This window comes from Leuresthes tenuis, unplaced genomic scaffold (genome assembly GCF_036924035.1).
Source record: "Leuresthes tenuis unplaced genomic scaffold, fLeuTen1.0.hap1 SCAF_9, whole genome shotgun sequence".
In the NCBI taxonomy this organism is placed as follows: domain Eukaryota; kingdom Metazoa; phylum Chordata; class Actinopteri; order Atheriniformes; family Atherinopsidae; genus Leuresthes; species Leuresthes tenuis.
This window is the reverse complement of record NW_027325363.1, coordinates 14155726-14178019: the sequence shown is the minus strand read 5'-3', so window position 1 is coordinate 14178019 and position 22294 is coordinate 14155726. Positions and strand designations below refer to the sequence as shown.

The 22294-nt window shown below is 43.8% G+C and overlaps 2 protein-coding genes across 3 annotated transcripts in view; one reads left to right on the top strand and one right to left on the bottom strand.

Moving 5' to 3' along the window:
• The window catches only part of rsrc1 (arginine/serine-rich coiled-coil 1), a 106095-nt gene extending 95365 nt beyond the window's left edge, over nucleotides 1-10730 (bottom strand). Inside the window, exons 1-3 of one of the 2 annotated variants that reach the window (XM_072392462.1) lie at nucleotides 10646-10730; nucleotides 9972-10163; nucleotides 6944-7066 (exon numbers count right to left, since the gene is read on the bottom strand). In XM_072392462.1, the coding sequence (XP_072248563.1) occupies nucleotides 6944-7066; nucleotides 9972-10147 (299 nt within the window). In that variant the 5' untranslated portion in view covers nucleotides 10148-10163; nucleotides 10646-10730. The remainder of the gene's footprint in view (nucleotides 1-6943; nucleotides 7067-9971; nucleotides 10164-10645) is intronic. The other variant, XM_072392461.1, reaches the window with a different exon arrangement.
• A 2212-nt stretch (nucleotides 10731-12942) lies between these two features.
• Nucleotides 12943-20702, top strand: shox2 (shox homeobox 2). Its single transcript, XM_072391730.1, has 5 exons — nucleotides 12943-13544; nucleotides 15239-15447; nucleotides 17688-17745; nucleotides 18134-18222; nucleotides 19077-20702. Exons 1-5 carry the CDS (start codon nucleotides 13289-13291, stop codon nucleotides 19368-19370), a joined length of 906 nt encoding a protein of 301 aa, XP_072247831.1. The 5' UTR covers nucleotides 12943-13288; the 3' UTR covers nucleotides 19371-20702.
• Nucleotides 20703-22294: the final 1592 nt, after the last annotated feature.

Here is a 22294-nt window from a genome sequence, read left to right as displayed (position 1 = left end):
AGCTGCACATCTCTGTACTTCACCTCCACGCGTTTCAAAAATCCACTTCATTAGCTCCCGTAATTAATCCTCCATTAATTGCAGGAAAAGCCCAGTTTACCTCCCTTCGTTTCTAATTATCATCTTATAAATAGTTATGGTTCTAATTAATGTGTTCATTAGGCAGGATATTTCTCTCAAAGCCTCGCTGAGAGCCAAAGGTCCGGCTCGGCTCTCTCTGAAGCCTAACCAGCCAGAAGGTGAGGCCATCCTGCCTGCATTTGCTTTTATTTTACTACATTCAACCTCCTAATTGGCATTTAAAACCCAATTTGGAAGAACTTCAAGAAGCTTAAATGGGGGAGAGAGACAGAGAGAGAGATACATTTGGTGTTCATTTTCTTCCTCTTGGTTTGGCCAGACGGATGAGGCATTTCACTGTTATAAAGCAAGCACAACGAGGGCTGGATGAATCTTATTAGTCTCTGGCATTAATGGAGGTTTTATTTGCAAAACGGTGCATCTATGTCTCGACCAAACAATAGTGATCTCTTACTGGGGTTCGGTCATCAATAGAACACATTCTGTATTTCGTAAGCAGATGCAAGGCCACTCGCGATGTTTTTACTGTACATACATGAACACCAAAGGTTCGTTTTCATTCTCAAAGCTGTCAGGAAGATGAAAATTTGACCTTAAAAACTTGCTTCCTATTTCTGCACACTGAATCCTACTTAAATGGAAATATGTTCACTCCATCACTGTGAGTGGTACAGGGTGTTTTACTAAATTATTAAAGGCTTTCATTTCTATTTTTTGTTGTTTGTTTGCATGTTTAAACACTAAACGGGTTTAGTTTAGCACCAGTAAACTATGTCAATAAGAGACAAGCCAAATATTATAATATGTTATTAGGCACTTTTAAGAATCTCTTCCTCTTTACAGTGACTGAAAGCAACACAGGTTAAAAAGATGACTGACTTTTCATGCTATTTTCATCTACAGATTAAAACTCCCTGATTGCATTACTAAAACTTGGAGTAAAATTGCAAGTTTCCCTTATTTTCAAAAGAATTTATCTCACTTCACAACTATGCTGATGTCCTGCCATATATCTGAAATCACCTTCGGATTTAAACACAAATCGGGGTCCTCAAATCATTTCTGACATAATGATTAAGCAACCGATGCCTTAGAGACCCGACTTTCACCCAACATCTAAAACGAGACGCCTGCCTCTCCGACTGAGGACACAGCACAGCAGGCTTCATTTGGCATTGTTTCACATTTGTTTAATAGTTGGAGAAAATGAAAAAAGGGACAAGTCTTTGATTAAATAAGTCTTTGTTTGGGCCCATCGAACTACCTCCCTCATTTGACTCTGTGGAAGAGGACTGATGTAGTGGTTTTTCTGTTTGTGTGTGTGTGTGTGTGTGTGTGTGTATGCTTCTCAGTGCAGATACAACAGCTAGGTTGCTACCCAAGGGAGTGGGCTAGTGTGTTGTGAGCCTTCAGGATGGAGGGGTGTGATGAGAGGGGGGCTTGGCAGAAGTGAAAGGAGAGGAGAGGAGACGAGAGGTGTGGGAGGGGTGGGGGTGGGGGGGGTCCCTCTGGCTGGAGAGGGGAACACTGCTTGCGGCGAGCCAGGATGAAAGAGGCTGTCTGTGTCAGTCACTTATTCCTCCCTTTGGTAAATAAAGGTTTCTGACAACAAAGCTGAGCAGCGCTTGACTGGCCTTTACAGCAGATAAATAAAAAAAGACAACACGGAAAGAGAGTAAGACAGAAAGAGAGAGGAAAAGGGAGAAACAACAACAAACACGTTCAGATCTCGCGACTGGAAGCGTGTTGATTTTTATGGAGTCGAGAAGACGTAGCTGAACCAAACCAGGTCATCTTTCAGTTTAAATCAACACTCTGCAAGTCTAGTAATAGGGGAAGAAGGAAGAAAGGGCAAAATGCCATCATGTGGAAAGGGGAGAGGAGGAGATGTTGAGAGCCCATGGAGTAACAGACAGATGGATAAAAAAACAACAAAAAAAAAACAACCAGGAGCCTGCTCTTAAATTCCAGAGCAGAAACACTCTTGACAAACCAAAGACAACTGCACACACATATGTGAGAACTCCAAGATGTTGCGTCTTAAAAAAAAAGAAGAGGATTTCAGGCTTTTTAACACGCCTCTTAGTTTTATTTTGCATCCATCAGCACCTCCAATAATGAGTTATGGTTCTCCAATAACAGCAATATCTCACAGATTTTCCCCTTGTCATGTCCTCAAAACACACTTAAGGCCTTTCCCCTGTAAAGCCAGCAACACCCAAAACCACCTGCTACACTGCACAGTACACTCTAAAACTGTGTGAATTAAAATAGGATGGACATGAATGTACTGAGAAATCCCCACCGAGACACTCAACGGGGGAACCGCTGACCCAGGTGCAACGAAAGCTGGGAGGCCACACAACTCACTCACAATAAAGTCGGCGATTTTCCCCACCCTGCCTCTGTCTTCTCGCACTCAACTGCCCCCGCCGTCCTTTGCTCCCAATGGAAGACCTGTCCGCTCCTCCCCTCAGTTCCTCACCTCAACTCTCTCCCCTCTCCCCGAGCTGCCCCGGATGACCTTGCGCACAACTCCGTGTCGGAGCAAGGCAGAAAAAGCTATCTAGCAGATGTACGACACCTCATCTCATACGGGGGAAATTGCTGTGTGAAATAAATACCAGGTCATCGCTCAAGTCCGTCGTGTGCACGCGCGTGCACGTGCGCACGCATCCGCGGAGTCCTTCTGAGATCCCCCTGTGCACAGAGCCGAGTCCGTGTTATGGAGCTGTAACATCGGGGTTGCAACATTTCGCAGACAAGTCAGACATCGCTGCGTGGCCAAGTGGTTAGAGGAAGACTATGTGTCAACCGCTGGGGTACAAAACTAGACACCTGCTTAAATATCCCAAGCCAAGGCACTGACCCTACAGTATATAACTCAAGGATGAATATTTTCCTCAACCTATACCTCTGACCTTTCTGGGTAAGGACAGAAATGTGTCCCATAGGGACACATGTAAGTGTTTTGCTGACTGTAGCTACATCAACACGGGTAAACCAGTTAGAAGGCTAACGTTTGCATGGAAAACAGGTTGAGCATGTCTCTGCTCGGTTCCTAATTACTGCAAGCCTTTTGCACCAGCATGTACTGGTATGTACAAATATATATATATATATATATATATATATATAAAAACGTAAACATGCAAAAGAAAACTAATTTCGAGTACAGCAGTTAGCATATTTGGGTTTTTAAAAAACAATAACAGTGGCATATTTTAGCTTTTTTTTTTAGTTTGATCAAATTACAAGAACAGGACAAATCTGTGTAATTTCCCTATTTCTACATCCCATGTGTCGTGTCAACAGGAAACTTCCTCATTAAGGAGCACAGTTTATTCAGTAGAGAACTTTAACATGCGTGGTTCCCCCCCCGAACCCTCTGTCCAGACTAAATATCCCGGCCAATTGCTCTCACCACAAACTAGATCTGAACCCATCCTAACCTCTCCGACTCAAATACGACTGAAAAAAACCCTTAATGTGGCGGGCTAACCTGGCAGGCTGGGTGGTGTGTGTAACTTGCCGTTTCCTCGAGGGGACAGACGGATAATTAAAGGTCTCGCTCTCCTTTGACTCAAGAAAGCCATGCAGCGATGAAGTTACCTCAGTGTTCACGGGGCTAAACCCTGACGCAAGCACTCTGCCCTGCTAACTCGACACAGCCCTGAAATATTAATGAGGAAAATGCTAGTGTTTGTCTGTGTCCTGCAGTGAATGCTAACCCATGTGGGGCCGTGCCTTCCAAAGGGAAAAACCTAATGGAGAATGATGTACTGTGCTTCTCTTGGACTGGTCAAATGGTGAAATTGCAACACCAGCCATTCCTCCACACCTTTCAATAGGCCTCTTAAAACTGTTGTGAATGAGGGAGTGACAGAGTGACTGACTGAGCCACACACATGTAACCCCTGCTGTGGCCTCCAATAAAAGCAGAGAATTACAACGCTCACCTAAAAAAATGTGCCTGTGATCCAGGGTGTGATGAGAGGCCGTGTCATCTTTGTTGGACTGGGTACACATCAGATCACTGTTGCTGCCATGCTCCACTCTATTCTTCCCCCCCCCCAACGGACTAGGCTGTGACGCCTCCCCCATTAACATGCATTCACGCAAATCCGCACTTGCGTGCGTATGCTCAATCAGAACCTCACACATGCCCGTTTGACAGTGCGCACACATGGAGGCACAACACACACACACACACACACACACATGCGCTGCCTGATATGCCTGCTTACATCAAAGAGAATAAACATTAATGGCAAATAGGTAATCTGCTCCTCTTGTCTGTTTTACATTTCAGGGTAAGATTGACTGCCTCTGGGGGACCTGGCCCTCCTCTGATTGAGGGCAGGAAAAAAAAGGAGAAAGAGAAGAGAAGGAGGATGCAACAATAGATGGTAAACACATGATGGAGCATTATTCTTATTTCATGTATCTCTTTATTTTTTATTTATACATGGAAGATTGAAAAGAAGGTAATAATATTCTCTCCCTTCAACTTACGACGGCGCACTATGGTCCAATATTCTGACGCGGACGTTATTATTCTCATTTCTTCTGAATAATATACCTCTCAAGTCTATCTGCTCTCCCTACTGCTGCTAGCTTTTGTCTTTCCTCTTCACTTTCCCCATTTAGGATCCTCTCCACTCAACCTGCACTCCCCCCCCCTCTCATTCTCTTCCAACTTCAACCCCTCTTTTTTCCTTACTCAAGTCACTATCTGCACGCTCCTATCTTTCACATTCTGAACGTGCCGGTCTGGCGTGGCCTGGTCGGGGGTGGCAGGCAGCCCCTCATAACCTATCTAAGTATCAATCATGAGGTCCTGTCCACACAATCCTCCTCTGATCCATCAGCCAGCCTCACAGCCAGCTCGGGCGTTCTCACCCACACGCACTCGCAGAGCACTAATGGCAGCCGTGGCACCTGTGCACAGCAACCTGCTTTCATTTCCTACAAGGTGTAGAATATCCAGTGTCCCAAAGAGATGCACAGGATTCCGAAAACCCTGACGGCAAGATGAGCCACATCATTTTCTTTCCTTTTTGAGTCAATGCAGTTACCTTAATAATCAACCAATCTGATGACTACATTCTTAATGAACTGGAAAACTATTTGGTCTACAAAGCATAAGAAGAACATGAGTATTTTTTTTGTTTTCTGGTCCAAAAAGCAGTCTGAAACCCAAAGATATTCAAGTATATTCTTGCACAAGATGACGACAAGAGAAAATGATCCCAGTTTATAAGCTGGAGCCAGAAAAACTTTTACAATTTTCTTGAAAAAAAGAACTGGTGATTTGTCAGTTAGAAACATTGCTTCTGATTATTTTAATGACTCAAGCTAATCATTTCATTTCTAGCGCCGTTTACGAAACGACAACTAGACGTCTGCCCGCTCAAACAGGAGCGCGTGCGTCCGCGATGAAAACCTTTCAGACACAAACTGCAGCTGTCATCGTTTAACGGCATAAATTTATCATCAGTGTCATCATTTTGCACATCCCTACCTCCACCTCACAACATCCCACCACACTCGCGCAGCAACACCAGCCCATCCCACCTGCTCCTTTGCTCGCCGCTAAGCCGATTACACAACGCAGCCCTCCTAATCACACTGCAGTGTTTGTAAACACCGATGTCGTCGACTGTAGTTCCAAATCTCCCAAATCCCTTCCACCTTTCATCTCGCACCACACCAGCGATGCCATTTTTGACTGATGTTTTAATCACTAGCAGTTCTGTGAGTGACTGCAACCGTACCGCAGAGAGTAGAGAGACAACGTGTGCAAACCTCCTGGCTGACTCTTCCTTATAAATGGTTTAAGCGCACGGTGCAGCACTGAAATTGGTTTGCTTATGCAAGAGCCTGTGGTTGGAGAGTTGAAGTGTGGTGTAATTCCATGGCGCCATAAACCACACGTGTCAAAACATCTCGGATGAAGCATCCCTTCATCCTAAAAATGTCTGTAATGAAGATATTAAAACACTTTTTCCTTTGTGATTAAAATGATCTCTGCTCTCCCCCGCAGCCATACACAAGTAAACAAAGGGCCTTGCTCGCGCATATATTATGACAACCTTTGCTTTACTTGTGCATCTGTGCGTGTTTTTATGCGTTTGTGGCTGTGTGTGTGCAAGGGATTTAAAAACAGCGCAGTTTACTGGTTCATTAGCAGCAGATTAGCTATGCTAATGACATGGATCACCACACACAGCGACTTTCTCTTTATGTTTCTGAAAGGGATACAAGCCTCGCTATGGCTGACTGAGTGTGTGGCGCAGGTGTGCACACATTAGTTTTGCATGAGTAACTTGTCCTTTGGAAGAAAAAGGATAGAAAAAAATGTCCGCCATAACACAATGATATTTCAACAAAGTATGTAGGGCTAATGATGATTTAATTTCACTAATGAGTGAAAGGGGGAGCTGAATTTGGCCAGACAGATTGGACGGCTGTAGCATATGACCTGCTGTCTCTGCGTGCCTCCACTTCATCAATATGCACATTGGAAAAGTGTCAGGGAATTCAAACTGAGACTGTATGCACGCACACGCAAAACAGTAATTCAGCCCTGAGATGCAAGTTTCCATGTGCTTACATCTGATGACACAAGACGTAAATACAAAATGATCTGTTTACCCTACAATAAACTTCAAAAGTGCCTTTTTTCTTTAACCAGAAAAATCTGCGACGGCATTCCACACGCCGGCTTGGGAAATTGTTTTTCCAGTTCTAAATAACGGCGACGCCGCTCGTCACTTCTTTGCTCTGTGTGGTCAAAGTCGGGAAAAAGGCTGAGCTAAAACCCAGGTGAGTGAATGAAAGGTCCCAGAGGCTACTGTACCTCCTGTCCCGGCTGCGCGACCTGTGTGAACGGTGGCTCCTCCCTTTGTCTCTCTCCGCACTCCGACTCCTCCTCCTGCGAGATGAACTGTGGGACGAGCTGCTGCTGGAACGTCTTCTTCTCCTGAAGCGAACGGACAGATTAAAAAAAACAAACATTTCATTCCGTCAGTGGAGCTGAAAGTCACACCGCGGGGCACAGGCAGAGCGGAAAACTTAAAACATAGGTATTTGCTCTGAATGCAGAGAGAGGGGAAAAATCTGTTTACTGCAGCTCATCTGAAATTCCTCCTTCTGCTGTAGAAGTGAATGTGGCACGTCTGATCTGTTCTTATCATTTCAAGAGCAATTAAGTCTGTGACAACGGAACCTGTTATGAGCAGCACCGACAGCTTAGTCATATTAGTGAACGCACTCAACTGTGGCCCAAAGCTGCAAACCAAGCACGCTGCCCTGCAGATCCTACACAAGGGCTCCATGGTGCTCTGCTGCTCTTTATTGTGGCTACAGCAGTGTGCGGAGCATCTGTTTTCCAAACAACAATCACACCGTGTTCCCATTGATATCACGAAGCAGGAGACATTCATGGGGTTGAGCGCAAATGCAGAAAACCACCTTCTCTACGGCACAAACAGTTTGTGCAATATCCATGATTTAAAAATCTCTTCTTTTGTTTCACCAAAGCCCAAAACGACTAGATCTTTTTTTAGCAATCCCTAAAAAAAAAAAAGGAAAAAAATAGACAAACCCGGTCCTGTGGGACCTTGACAAGACAGAGGAGGAGAAAAGAAAAAGGCAAGCTGCACAAATAACACAGAGGCTGAACTATCAAACCAGATTTGTACCACTTAGAGTAGCGCAGCAATAGATCCATTAGTATTCTAAAGGCTGGATCCCGGGAGTGGGGCCTCATGAAATAACTTCCACAGCCGCTCTGCAAAACCACTTCACACATTACACAGAAGAAACACAGTGGTGAGCAGAGGATTTTTGGAAGGTAGTATTAGCTCACAACTTTCCACAAACAGTAAAACACATATGTGAGGGAGGAAATAACCGTTAGCACAGAAGCCTTTTGGATGAATACACTACAACTCTGAAGAAGTTGCTCTCTCATTCATTCTCAAAACACTTTTTATCATCTAGCTCCCTTTTTGTGCATCTCATATACACAGTAAAAGGTTACAATTACTCTCCTTACATACACAAGTTAATTATGTGGTCATGATGTCACCCACCCAGAACATAAGCACTCCTCTGTTTTACCACATGTGAGGTCACTTTACACTGCTTGTGCCTGTGCAGGTTGAAAGTGCTGCAAAACATGTGCTCGCTTTCATGTGAGCCTATTTAAAGGAACTGGTTTCAACAGACACACACACACACACACACGCGCAAGGTCTTGATTAATTGATCAAAATGTACGGCTAATAGATGAGGGACTGTGGTCTCAGGGTTTACACTGCCCACCCAGCCCTACTCTGTGCAGGCAGGCAATGACTTCCCATCAGCAGTAATGGACCTTGACCAAGTCTCATAAATAATTACCATCAACTGGCCTTGTCTGAGCAGCCACACGCAGCCAATGGCAGCTGTGGATGGATGGATGGAGGGATGTATAGATGGATGGGTGCCAGATAAAATCACTGGTCACTCACATTGTGAACATGAGCTTACAAAGCTGGTATTACTTTGTAGCGGTTTACGTCTAAGCAAAGCCAAGCCTTCACGTGTCCCTGGAGTCTGGATGCAGGTTGTGCCATCTAACGCAACCGCGCGTATTCTGTGTTTTTTAGCTTCTTTAACACAAGAAATAAATGGCGATATGACGCCAGCTGTCTTAGTTTCGCATCAGCTGTACTCTCACATAATCATCAGTGATGCAACAATCGTGACAGCGATCATGCTCATTATTTCCTGGACATGCTACGACCAAAAAAAAATTTAAAAAAATTAAAACACTAGTGTTAAAAATCAAATGTATCATCTGAATATCCATCTGGCTGCATCAGTTGTGGGGGTTTCAGACTGTTGGAGTCTGAATACAGCAGAATGTATGATAATCTTAGCAAAACCATGAGGCTTTTATAAAAATGCTAAATTACTTTTTTTTCAAATACACATAATGCCACAGCATTAAGAGGACTACCGGTACTTTTAAAATGCAATACAATGCAGGAGATTTGTCAGCCAGTTAGAAATGTATTACATCATGTGACTATTTTGTGTTATTTCAATTTGATAACCTTCATAACAAACACTTAAACTCTGACATCGAAATTTCTCTTTTGACGGTACGACAATCTTAGGGCACAAATTTGTCCAGATGGCTACTGGCTGTGGTGTGGTTGGCAGGGAATGGACATGGTAGGCAATGGATGTTTAGAGCAACGCGTACAGATTTGATTGGCAGTCAAGAGGCGGCGCCGATGTTAACAAGAGACCAATCAGAAACAGAAGTTCAAATTTCCTCTGCATAGAGCCAATTGAATGAAGCCGACTCACACAAAAACAACACTGTACTTACCTATAGTTACTTAGTGACTGTAACTTAATCAGATATTTTTCTCCTCGTTGACAATTTATTTGCCATCTTTAATAAGATAACTGTGTCACACATAATTAGTTATTCTAGAGTAATCTTTGTATACATAATGCCATAGAACCTGTGCCTATTCCAACAAGTTCTAAACTGATCTGTGTATGATTATGTCTGACCTGATTCAGATGGTAGAAAGGTGAGATCGTAACAATATCTTAATCTACAGCTAAGATTTAGAACCCCTGATTTACTTCTGCAACTACAGAGAGGTTTGACCATTCAAGATATGAAACTAGAAGCAAGGAGGTTTCCTACAAAAGAAAAAAAAACAACAACGACACGTGGATAAGTACAATCTGAACCCGTCAGCTTCTGGTTGAGGTTGAACTGCAGCATCAGCACCCGAGCTGCGCTCTTGTAGGTGAAGGCCTCGAGCAGAACTCAGAGCCATTCCACCTGCTCCTATCAGGAGGCAGTACAGTCTCACCTCTTGTCTCTGGAGCGAGAACGGCTCCGGCGACTCGACCTCCGGCTCCGACTGCTCCTCACTCTGCTGCCGGAGGATGAGGACGAAGAAGAGGAAGAAGAGGATGAACGGCGACGCTGCTTTCTCTTCCTCCTGCTCCGACTGTCATTCTCACTGTCAGATGATCGCCGACCCATTCTGGCGACCTGTCAGCTGGCATGAAACACAGGGGAGGGGTTGCTCATTAGCTTTCGCTCTTATCAATCTATAAATAAAACCCAGGGTATCGACATGGATGTGGCCTATCAAAGTTAACCGTCTATGGCGATTCGTGTGTGTCCTGCACAGTCTTTACTGTTGCAGCCCTTATGACGACTGAGGAGTAGCCAACATAACCTGTCACATAATAATAACCTCCGGTAGTGAGGTTGCACGTGTCCGTTAAACCACCGTGACTCTGATAACAATACTGTAGCTCGTGCAGGCCGTGTACACACGCGAGATGAATAAACAAGTGTCATTTGTTATGCCGCTAGCTAGCAGGCTAACTCTGCTAATTCAACTGGCATCAACCGATCGTCGCAAAGAGTCCGCAATCTGACTGAAGGTTTTCACCTGCTCAACAGCCAGCGTTTGTCTCACTTCGGTGGGTACATGTTACATGAAAGATGACTGTTGCAAAGACGAGGCATTACCTTAAAATGGAAGTCCCGCTCCTCACCTTTAAACCACTGTGGGCTTCACAACTCAGCCATGCTGCACTCATGAGACTCTACCCGTCGAGCCGGGAAACGTCGATGAGTCCAGGAATCGGAATCGAACACAGAGCAGTCGATTAAGCGACGGTTCCCGTAAATGTGTTCAGAGTTGCTTTTCCACTGCTTGCTCTGAATTATGTCTCTTTGGACTTGAACCAACATTAACTACTGTAATTTTTTTTCGTTTGCTCACACCTTTTTTTGTGCATGTGTGTGTGTGAAGTTGCCTTTTGTGTAAAACTTTGAAATAGAATACATTAATTGAATAATAATAATACTACTAATAATAGCTTGATTTGAAGTTTAATTCGGCGTGTCGGTAGGTCAGACACATTTCCATCTCTGTATGTATAAGTGGTGCCTGCTCCAGTGAGGTCCATTTTAACACCTGTAGATTATGTTGTTTCATAACAATCTATGTGCTAATTCAATAAAGCAGCACATCTAAAGAAATAACACTTACAATATTTCATACGCCATTTCAGCTGATCTATTTCAGTGTCAGTGTCCAGTCCATGGAAAACATTTCACAAGAATACATGTGTCATAAACCAACAGTCTGAGTTTGTCATTTCGTTTTGATCTCACCTACCCGTACACCACAAACATCTTAGGGAGCTGCATATGTAAAATGCCACTGCATTTGCATGAGATCGTCTGCTAAGACTACAAGAAGCCCACAAACAGAGCTGCCAGGGCAGACGTAGCAGCGCGGCAATTCCCAGCTGATTAAAATAATCAATTACCCCACGAAGCCCCCCCCCCCCAAAAAAAAAAACAGGGAGCGAAGGTGAAGCGACCAGCACTGTGGATCAACTGCATAACAGGAGCGTTTACAGCAAACACATGAAAGAGGCTGTTTGACACTCTGTCTGAATCCATCCTGCTTTCAGATGCAGCAGAATTAATAGTAATTAATGCCTCAGGTTTAAGCTGAAACGTCGTTAATAATTTATCAGGTGGATTGTTGGGCTCCTGTGTGGAAATGGGGCTTTATATAGATTATCAATAAACATGCTTAATTTTGCATTCAATTTATCCCGGCGTTTACAAAATCTCGCAGTAAGTTTCTCGCCTGGTTGTATGTTGCCTCCTCGCGCTGCTTAATTGCCCTCTCCCCGCACCATTGCACCTTCGTCACAAAGTGAGCATTGCTTATTTATTTACTCAAATATAGGCGTTCATTTAGGCGGTTAAGAGGGGGGGGGGGGGGGGGGGGGGGGGTGAGTTGCAGCGAGCTAAAAACTTTAATTAGTGAGCCCAATGGCAACGCATCGCGAGAGGCACCATAATTAAGCGTTTAGCTGCTATTTAACATCCTAATGGCTTAAAAAAAAACTCCACTGAGGATTAGTATGAAGCGATATAGTCTGGCTATGATGACACTGCAAAAAACACACCATTCCTGATTAGAAACGCAAAAAAATAATGGATCATTTGTCCCCAAAACTTTGTGCGTTCACACACAGCTAAACTCTAATAATAAGAACAGCAATAATAACAACTTTGATTTTTGATGTTAGTGTAATAAACCTGTCGTGTGTGTGTGTGTGTGTTTTTTTTTTTAAATCATACCCATATTTTCTTTTCATTTATGTTTCTCTTTTGGGATAAATTTAATGTTTCAGATAAAAAAAAAAAAAAGAGCCAAAGTAGAAGCAAGGAAACACACAAAATCAGGCCCAAGGCCAACTGTGTGCAACCAAATGCATTCCCTTGAACTCGATCTAAAGCTCCTTCCAGAAGTCGATGCTGCTCCTCTCGGCGTCCCACCTGGTCCGCTTTCACCTCTTTTCTCTCCGTGTCATCGTTGCGTCTTATTTCTCTCCCTCAGATCACAGAGATAGACTGAGGAAGGACTCCTCATCCATGTGCTTCCCTCTCTCTTGTCATTTTCAGGTTATTTTTTTTTTAAGCCACACCCCTGCAGAGAGAGAGAGAGAGAGAGAGAGAGAGAGAGAGAGAGAGAGAAAGAGAGAGAGATTGAGAGTCAGTGACGGAGAGAGACGGAGTGGGATCCGTGACCATCTCCCGGGTGTTTAAAAAACTAACTCAGGACAATAACAGCGAATGAGCGCTTAATTAAATTAATTAGTCCTTCTTGTCAATCTTGGATTAATGGCCAATAGCGGCAGTGCTGCTTAGTGTTTTTTTTTTCTTCACTACTCTTCTCTTCTCTCTCTCTCTCTCCCATATCAGTGAAGGGGAAGGGGGGCTCATCCCGGCATCCTGAGGGGAGGTAATTTGCACGGATCAAGGGGGCAAGGCGCCGCAAAGTATAAATACTGTGACTTCAATAGAGGATCACCAGCAGGTTCCCAACTCCGCTACCAAAGGAGGAGGAATTGGCTGAGAAGATACATCTTCGTCTATTTTTTACCTTCATCCACAGTTGGCTGCATCACCTTGTATCATTTTCAAGGGGTCGAATTTAAAACGAGCAACACCATTGATGTCTTAAGCTGTCGTGGAGCAAAGGGAGAGTGCGTGCGTGTGTGTGTGTGAGAGAGAGAGGGTGAGTGTGTGGTGTGTGTGATTTTTTTTTTTTTTTTTTTTTCTCCAAGAGGAGAGGAAGCAGTGATGGAAGAGCTCACCGCTTTCGTGTCTAAGTCTTTCGATCAGAAAGTGAAGGAGAAGAAGGAAGTGATAACCTACAGGGAGGTGTTGGAGACCGGGGCGACGCGAGCAGGGAGCAGGGACTCTTTATCCGCGGAGCCTGGGAGCCGAGAGGAGGCGGCCGCTGTTAACCGGAACGTTACGCTCTCGCCGGGCAGGGAAACGGACATGCTCGGCCCGGAAAGAATCAGGGACGGCGGGAGCCCCAAACTCATTGACGGTAGGACTTGCGTAGTGTAGCCTGCTGCACGCTGTCCTTCTGGAATGTGAGAAGGACTTAGACACTAACAGGGGCGATCGATGAAGTGCAGAGATGCTTATCGAAATTATCTCCAATTTGCGAAAATTATTGTCTAACTTGTGATCCAAAGGGAGTCTGCAGGTTTTAGCAGCCCAACATGGGGCACCGTCGATGTACAACAGTAGCAGTGCAATACTGCTCTGAAATAGGGGGGGAAATAAGACACTTTATCCTCTTTTTGAAAGTGTATTTGTGTGTTTTCATTCTATAACCGTGCGTCCTGTGCGTCGTCAACAGAAACCTTAAAGGCCATGTGCAAACATTTGCAACTTTCCCATGTCAGCTTATGGTATATTTTAAACAAAAGTTTCAAATTACAGTTGCAGAACAAGAGAGAAGGCCTACGTGTGATAAACAACAAGACCCTGTGGAAAACAGATCTGCTCATGACAGGACGCAGTGACTTGGTTCATATAGAAAAGCACGAAACAAGGGTTCACTGTCGCCCTTCGATTTGTCGAAAGTAGTTTTAAAAGAACACTTTGGCCATCTTATATCTGTTTGGAGATCTGTATTTCATTACATACGCGACAGCCATCGTCAGTCACCTCAGGATTGTTTTTATCTATTATTTGTTTAGATGGCATCAGGCATGATCCTGGAAAAGGCACGTGGAACACCTTATTTTCTTGATTTGTGGAGATCAAAAGCTGTCAATTCATAAATTTCGCAAACGTTTTCACGCGTGAAGTCTCACCAGGCGCCAAAGTAGATGGCTCGCATACAACGTGTGTGTGTGTGAAATGTGAAACACCAAGAGGAATTGTATCAACACCAGGAGGAATTGTTTAGACGCATTTATGTATATGTGCATGATTAGAAATAAAAAAAAAAGACATCTAAAAAAAAAAATCTAATTTTTTACTAAATAAATCTATACACCAAAAGGCAAAAGTTTATTTTTTTAACCATCAGCACGAGCTGCTGATTTTTGTTTTTGCAAATCTCGTCCAATGGAGAAATTCCAACAATTTGTTCCACATTTAGGCGAATGCAGTTCGTCCGTCCCGTGCAGCCTGTTTTGTCGGTTTATCGGACAAAACGTGACAACTCACTGGACAATAATATGTTAAGATTTGGTTTGGTTTGTAAAAGTGACATCTGCTCGTCAGGGGCAGCGTGGTTAAAAGCGGAACAGTGACACGCGTGTATCAGACATCCAACAGTGGGCACAGCCTTGCATATTTATAAGCAGTTAATAATTAAAGAGTTTTATGTAGCTCTACAAAACATCCGACGTCTGGTGGCTCTGTGATATTAGAGGGCGCGTTTCTCTTTCTATATTTCTTTCTTGAGATTTTTGTCATTTATTTCTATTTTTTTTCCCCGGAAAGCCACGAAAACACATTTTCAGCAGCTATTCGCACGTTTATCAGCGTCGTTCAACCCTTTGATCTGCGGTGCAGACTCTGCACACCTGGGTGGAGGTTTAAGTTGTAACCACCGACCCGACGATGCCATTATTTAAGAATTCCAAAATGCATCTGACGATATTTCACGAGCTTGAGACCACGAGGGCCGGTAACGAGCACAGATTTTCTTCTTTTTCTTGAAGGGAGGGGGGTCACTGTAAGCGAGGCTGACGTTTCCTTCCTTTCCCGTCTGCAACACAGGCACCACAGATGTGAAAGAAAGGAAAGAGGACTCGAAGCCCATCGAGGACGAGGCGCAAACTAAAATCAAGCAGAGAAGAAGTCGGACTAACTTCACGTTAGAGCAGCTCAATGAGCTGGAGCGGCTCTTCGACGAGACTCACTATCCGGACGCCTTCATGCGGGAGGAGCTAAGCCAGAGACTGGGGCTGTCGGAGGCTCGAGTACAGGTAGGAAGAGCCAGTTCAGCCTGAAAGAATAACCCCTGGACGGCAAAAAAATAAAAATAATAATAATAATAACACCAACAACAGCAGCAACAATAATAATGTCGCATTCCCACCATAATTAACATAATTATTGCCATCATGGAAGTGTGAGTCCATTATTTCTATAACATTAAAGATCACATGAAGGAAAAATATTAAAGAATGACATCATATACAGACCCTTCGTTCCTGTTGGATTTTACTAATGTTTTTGCTAACCTCCCCTTATGATCGGCATTTTTTTTTCTAAATGAGTGACATAAATGTGCGCAGACTGCTGCACTAAAGCCTATAGGCCTGGATTTGGTTGGTCGGTTCAGTGGAACCCCAGAGGTGTTTGCAGGTTCTAATAAGTTGGATAGTCCTCGAAGAGGAGCAAAGACGCAGCATCACAACATGCTATTTTCCTCCACGTTTCTCTCTGATTTGATTATCTGTCGATCAGATGTGTTTTGGCGGTTGGATGCATTAATTGTCTCACTCGGTCCTCGCTTGTGTCACCGCCGTCGTTTTAATCTTGTTTGTCAAAACGCACCGAAACAAATAAGCCTACATTGTTTGTCTCCAGTTCGCGGTGTGTGTTACCAAGGCCCTGTTTGTCAGTGCTGCTGTATTTTTTCATGGGGACAGACCATCTGTGCAGAAACCCAGTCCGAGCTGTGGGAGATGGAAGGTGGGGGCTCAGACATGAGGTGGGAGGGGGGGGGGGGACAATGAACATATAAACCTCTTTTCATCTGTTTGTATAAAAACCTTATAACATCTTATTCCTTTTTATCCTTTCTGCCCTGGCTCAGGGGAGCACTGAGCATTTGTGTCATATTGTATATGACGCTCACTCTGGTAAAAAAAAAAAAAGAAGTAATCACAAAACGGGGCCCGGAGCAGATCTCCATCATGAATTCACCCTCCAGCCCCCCCCCACCCCCCCCCCCCCCCCCCACCCCCACCCCCCCAAAAAAAGTTAAAACCAGCTTTTTGCGGGGCTCCCCAAGCCTGAACTGGAATCTCACCAATAAGGCGTATTGTGTCCCGAACAAGGAGCACAGCTCGAGGATTTACATAAATTATGTATTATTTTCAAGCCAAATCAAGACCAGCTCTCCCTCTATCTATTATCTCCACTGGAGAGTTCTATCTTTTTTTCTTTTTCTTTTAACCAGTTGCGTGCACAGACCGCACATTTATTTAGACTCGTTTTCAAATTCGGCCTCAATCAATAACTGCACTGCATTTGCTTTTATCCGCGCCATGAATTATACCTGAAGCGTGCGCAAAAAGGACTTCCGAGTGACATACACTGGGATCAATAAATGAAGCCAGCTGACAGCCAAATCAATATGATATTTCAATCATGCTTTCATGGGGCGTTTATCGCTCTAATGTACGGGAGATCGCAGATTGACACGTTGTATTGTGGGCTAATTTAGTCCCAGTTTTGTCTGAGAGATTCAAAGCAGATTATCATAGTAATAAATCGTTTAATCTGCGTTCCAAGGCGTTTCTCTGAAATTGACGCTTGTCGATTTCAACAGAAGGAAAAGAGAAATGGGAGCTTTCTTTGAAGCGATGGTTTTTTTTTTCTTCCTTTCCTTTCTTCTTTTTTTTTGTGTGAAAGTAAGTGTCGTGGCGGTGATTAGACGAAACTGCGAGGCATTTAAGCGCTTCTCTGTCATGGATTTTCTGCAGATAAGGGTAATTAATTTCAGCGGTCATTTAATGAGAGTGAGGCGGAAAGAGAAAGAAGGGACGTGCTCTCAGATCGCTTTGCTCTGATGTCCAAAACCGTAATAGCATTTCTGCAATTCGATATCCGAGAGTCCATTCAACCCTTCGGGGACACTCATCTATAGAAAGATGAAACCAGCGCTGACAAGGTTATTTATTGTAGCCCAATAGTCCTGCTCATTCCCAACAAGAGTGCTCCTATTCTACTAATATGAGTTCGACATCGGATTTACTACATTCCCTTTTTCACTCACTGTTTCTCTTCCTCTGCTCTCTGCTCCAACCCCCTATACTCTTCCTTGTTGTAGACTAAATGTAATAATTAAAATCCGGGGTTAAGCAGTGTCATTAATATTTCAGTGCTCCTCGGGGATATTGTTTTTCTGCGGTTGTTGTCACTTTGAGAGGAATTACACATGGCCTCACAAGCAGCTGCCAATCAGTAGGTCTCTAATTAATTTCTGTCCCTGCAGGTTTGGTTCCAGAATAGAAGAGCCAAATGCAGAAAGCAGGAGAACCAGTTACATAAAGGTAAAGCTGCATCCTGCATGCTCCCACAAATGCAAATGCGGATGCCTATTCTATTCTATTCTATTCTATTCTATTCTATTCTATTCTATTCTATTCTATTCTATTCTATTCTATTCTATTCTATTCTATTCTATTCCAATGCAGCTACACTCAAATGCAACATCCATCCTCTTTATGTACTGTTGCTATTTGCTGATAGTGGTTTAAACTCCAGTTAATTATGCCATAAAAAGCTCAGTGAGTGTTTGTCCTCGTTTAAATGCGCCTCAACAACCAGCCTACTGCTCATTATGCTGTCCTACAATTTAGCCTGCTCTTTATGGCATTTCATATTCTTCTCACAATTAGAGTGTCATCTGTTTTTTCTTTTTTCTTTTTTTTTTTGCAGGAGTCCTGATTGGAGCAGCGAATCAGTTTGAAGCTTGTCGTGTAGCACCATATGTCAACGTGGGGGCTTTAAGGATGCCATTCCAACAGGCAAGTTACTTTGAAGCGTCTAGTCTTAAAAACCAGACCAATCCCGCCCCCCTCCCTTCCTCCCTCCACTCCCGCCCCCGACTGATGTCTTGGCACGGTCTGTGCCCGAGTGCTATGCAGAGACTCCAGTTCCAATGTAGGGGGTAACTAAACTCTTATTACCACACTGGCAAAGACACTGTGCCAACACAGCGTAGCTTAATTGGAAAATTCCCTCTTTTTTTCTCCTTCTTCTTCTTCTTTTTTTTTTTTTTTAGGACCGTCTACGGGCCTAATTTTACTGGAGTAAATAAAACATACAGTACGAGTGGTGGAATGTGTAGCTCTCTGGCGCAAACAAGTTCCAGATTATGTTCTTTTCAGGGGAACTTGGCTAAAAAACAATGAATGATGTTTTGACCCACGCAGGGACATCCATGTCATCGTAGGACTTATTGAGCTGTGCATCTCTATGAGGGGGACAGTAGTGACAGTCTGGACAGAGCAATAACATTGTATGCAATTTAGGTTGGTTTTCATTTTTAGCCCATGTTCAGGTCTCACTTTGAAATACCTTAAAAGTTTGAATGGAGATTCTGTTTTGTGTCAAAAATAAAACTGAAATTTGAGCTTAGATCCACATAAATGGTTGGCGATTGCTCACTGAGTGGTCTGAGGTCTAAACCTGACTGAAGGACAGCCTCTATGGCTATGAGGCCCAGCCACACCATAGTACAGAGGAGTTTACAATTAATAGTGGTCTAAGTGAATTATGACTAAAGTCACACTAGTGAAAATGACCCTTCAGACAACCCACTGCAAAGTTAACGCATGTTCTCCCCCTTCTCTCCCCATCCGTGCGTCCCGTCCCGTAGGATAGTCATTGCAACGTGCCGCCCTTCTCCTTTCAGGTGCAGGCTCAGCTACAGCTGGACAGCGCCGTGGCCCACGCGCAACACCACCTGCACTCTCACCTGGCGGCGCACGCGCCCTACATGATGTTCCCCGCTCCGCCGTTCGGGCTGCCGCTGGCGACGCTCGCGGCAGAGTCTGCTTCTGCCGCCTCCGTTGTGGCCGCCGCAGCCGCGGCCAAGAACACCAGCAAGAACTCCAGCATCGCCGACCTGAGACTGAAGGCCAAAAAGCACACGGCCGCCTTGGGACTGTGACGCCAGGGAGACTCGAGGACACGAGGCGTGGGCCCTTTCAGGCCTCGCCACTGAGAGACACTGAACGGCAAACGCTGACAAAGTGAGAAATATCCACGGACAAAGTGAGAAAAAAAATATCCATGGACGTAATTTATGTTTTCTTAATGAAGGAGGACGAGCATAAATATAGAATATAGGCTATTTATGAGACAACGAAAAGACAGTGGAAAAAGACTGAGACGTGATAGCCTACAGAGACGTGATTTTTGGCGCTAAAAAGCGGCGGACGGGGCGGACAGAGAGGCTTTCGCTGGGTCCTCCACCGCAGCCCCGCGGCTGAGGAAGCCGACGGGACACCCCGCGGAGGAGGAAGAGGAGCATGCAGCTGGGTCGGTCGATTCTTTGTCAAACAAGGCGAACCACTCTGCAATTGTTTTGTTCTGTTTTAATGTTATATTATTGTTATGATTTCATTTTTTTTTTTTGTTTTCAATATAGAGGCTGGCCTCATAATATTTCCAAAAAAAAACACTTTCTCTGCAAAAGGACAGAGCGGGAATTCTTTGACAAAATAGGGACTAAAAGACAATATTCGGAGAGTTTCTCCGTCCTCTGGTTCTTGTCCGATTTGAAAATGCCTCTGCAGTGTTTGCATGAGTTTGTGAGCCATCTCCCCTCCCTCCCCTCCCCCCCGTCTCCTCTCCCCCTCTTCCCCTTTCCCTCCCCCCTCAGAGGAAGGGCACCTCTCGCTTGAATGTTTGGCCTATCTGACCTTGTTTGGACCTCTTCTGGAAAAGGTGAAACAGGCGATACGCCAGATATGTGAGCTTGTAAAACATGTGTAGGCTGAACGTTTTTATCATAATTCGATCTAGTGTCCATATTTACATGGTAATTTGCTCCCCTTGTTGGAAGAGGACGATATGCCAATAATGCCACCTTTTTCCACAGTGAACAAATTAACATATTACAGTTAACACGAGGATTGTATGTGAACCGGTACGGGCACGTGTAAGATATGTTTATACACCAGAAACATGCATTATTTTATTATTTAGTGGCTTTATGAATGCCTTGTGGGGAATCTGTTCATTTTGTATTTTACTTTATTTCCGTGTATTAAAAACCATGTGCTTTCTGTATGTAATTTTGATGTTTTTTATAACAATGGAAAGGAGCTCACCTGAGGCACGGGTTTCTTCAAAAAAAAAAAAGGGGAAAAGAAAGAAAATTCATGAAATTATTTGACTTTTTTTTTTCCTCCATCACATGTGAAACGTGAATCCACCTTAACGCAGTGTTTTTCGTTCCTATAATAAATTAACTAAAGTTTCTTTAATGAGTTGACATCATTTTTTAATGATTCAGCCGATTAATTATTACTATTATTGCTGTGATTATTATTGTTGATGTTGTTGTCAGTAAACCTTTGAGGGCAATAGACTTTTAATAATTCATGCCTTCAGCTGAAGGTCTTTTGATAACGTCACAGTAGTGACAGGCCCGTTTAGTGGCGAACATTGGTGTCTGTTGCTGCGCTCGTGCCAAACCGATGCATTATTCATAGTTTGGTTATGGAGGGGTTTGTTGAGGAGGACTCGTAATTTCCAATACAAGCTAAACAGGCTGATAAAGGAGGCTATTCAGTGACACAAAGATAAAATTCTGCAGCATTTCAGATGAAAGCAGTTATGCCTTCATTATTACTCTGAGGCTGCTTAAAATGCCTGATTCTTGCAGGAAATTAAAACCTTTCGGATCCCACAGACATCCCCCAACAGCACAATAATTACTCAAAAATAAAGGTGGAATTTTCTGAAAATTCTAATTATGCCGACTGTTGTATTATCCGTTTGAGCTTGTGAAAACCTATACGTAATAAATATATTAATTACAGCCTGCATCCTAATCCATGTTGCAAATTGGAAACTCACACTTTGTCACACCCGCGAGATGTTGTTAGCGATTAAAATACCAAATAACTGCTAACATAATCGAACAAAAAGTATACGTTCGCGCACGGGCTTGTCATTGTGCGCATCTCTACTGAGTGCAAACGGTTTCCTGTTTTTCTTATCACCAGTTGGACATCACGAATGAGGTTTTATGTGTAAAAACAAACCAAAGGTCTCCATAAAAAAAAGGGAAAAAATCATTCACGCTTCCCTCACTTGACTTACAAATTTGCCGATTCATTTCCTGACATCTTAACCGCCTCTTATTGAGCATTTAATAAACACCTGACACAGGAGCCTACAATTATAGGAATCCAGATCACATTACCCCTTCCGATATTTCCACACAAAACACAATGTCTTTAGCTATTAATTAATACTGATCTCACCGGCTCTGCACAGGAGTCTGGAGTGTTTGTGTATCTCGGCGTTTGGGGTAGGATTTAGACGCCAAAACTATTGAATTATTGATCCTGGGCCTCGCCAGTAATGGAGGAGACGGAACTGGGAAACTGCTGAGCCGGGGGCGCGCATGCTGTCCTGCGATGGAACAGAAAGACCGGAGTCGGGGGCGCGCGTGTCCTGCGACCATCCCACTCAAAAGAGGAGACACTAAAGTGCGATTTTTTTTCTCCTGGAGACAACAGAGTGAGGTCAAGTTCATTTTAGCGTTTTGCTAACCACACTGTTCTGATATTATCCAGGTTATTCAGGTGTTTGGAAAAGTTTTTCTTAAAAATCACCCATTAAAAGTGAAAGAAAAGTGAGATGCCATAAACTACAAGCGTCACTTTACTTTTATTGACACCACAAGGACGGTTCAACGAAAACTACAGCAGTGATTTTATAAAAATAATTTATCGGCATATCCTAAATGACTTAATGCCACTTTCAGTGGTTGCACTTCTTCAGCAGACAGGCTTTATGACAGCAGTGCAACGTCTTGTGGGTCTGCTGTTGTGGAGTGGTCCACCAGCTATCAGCATG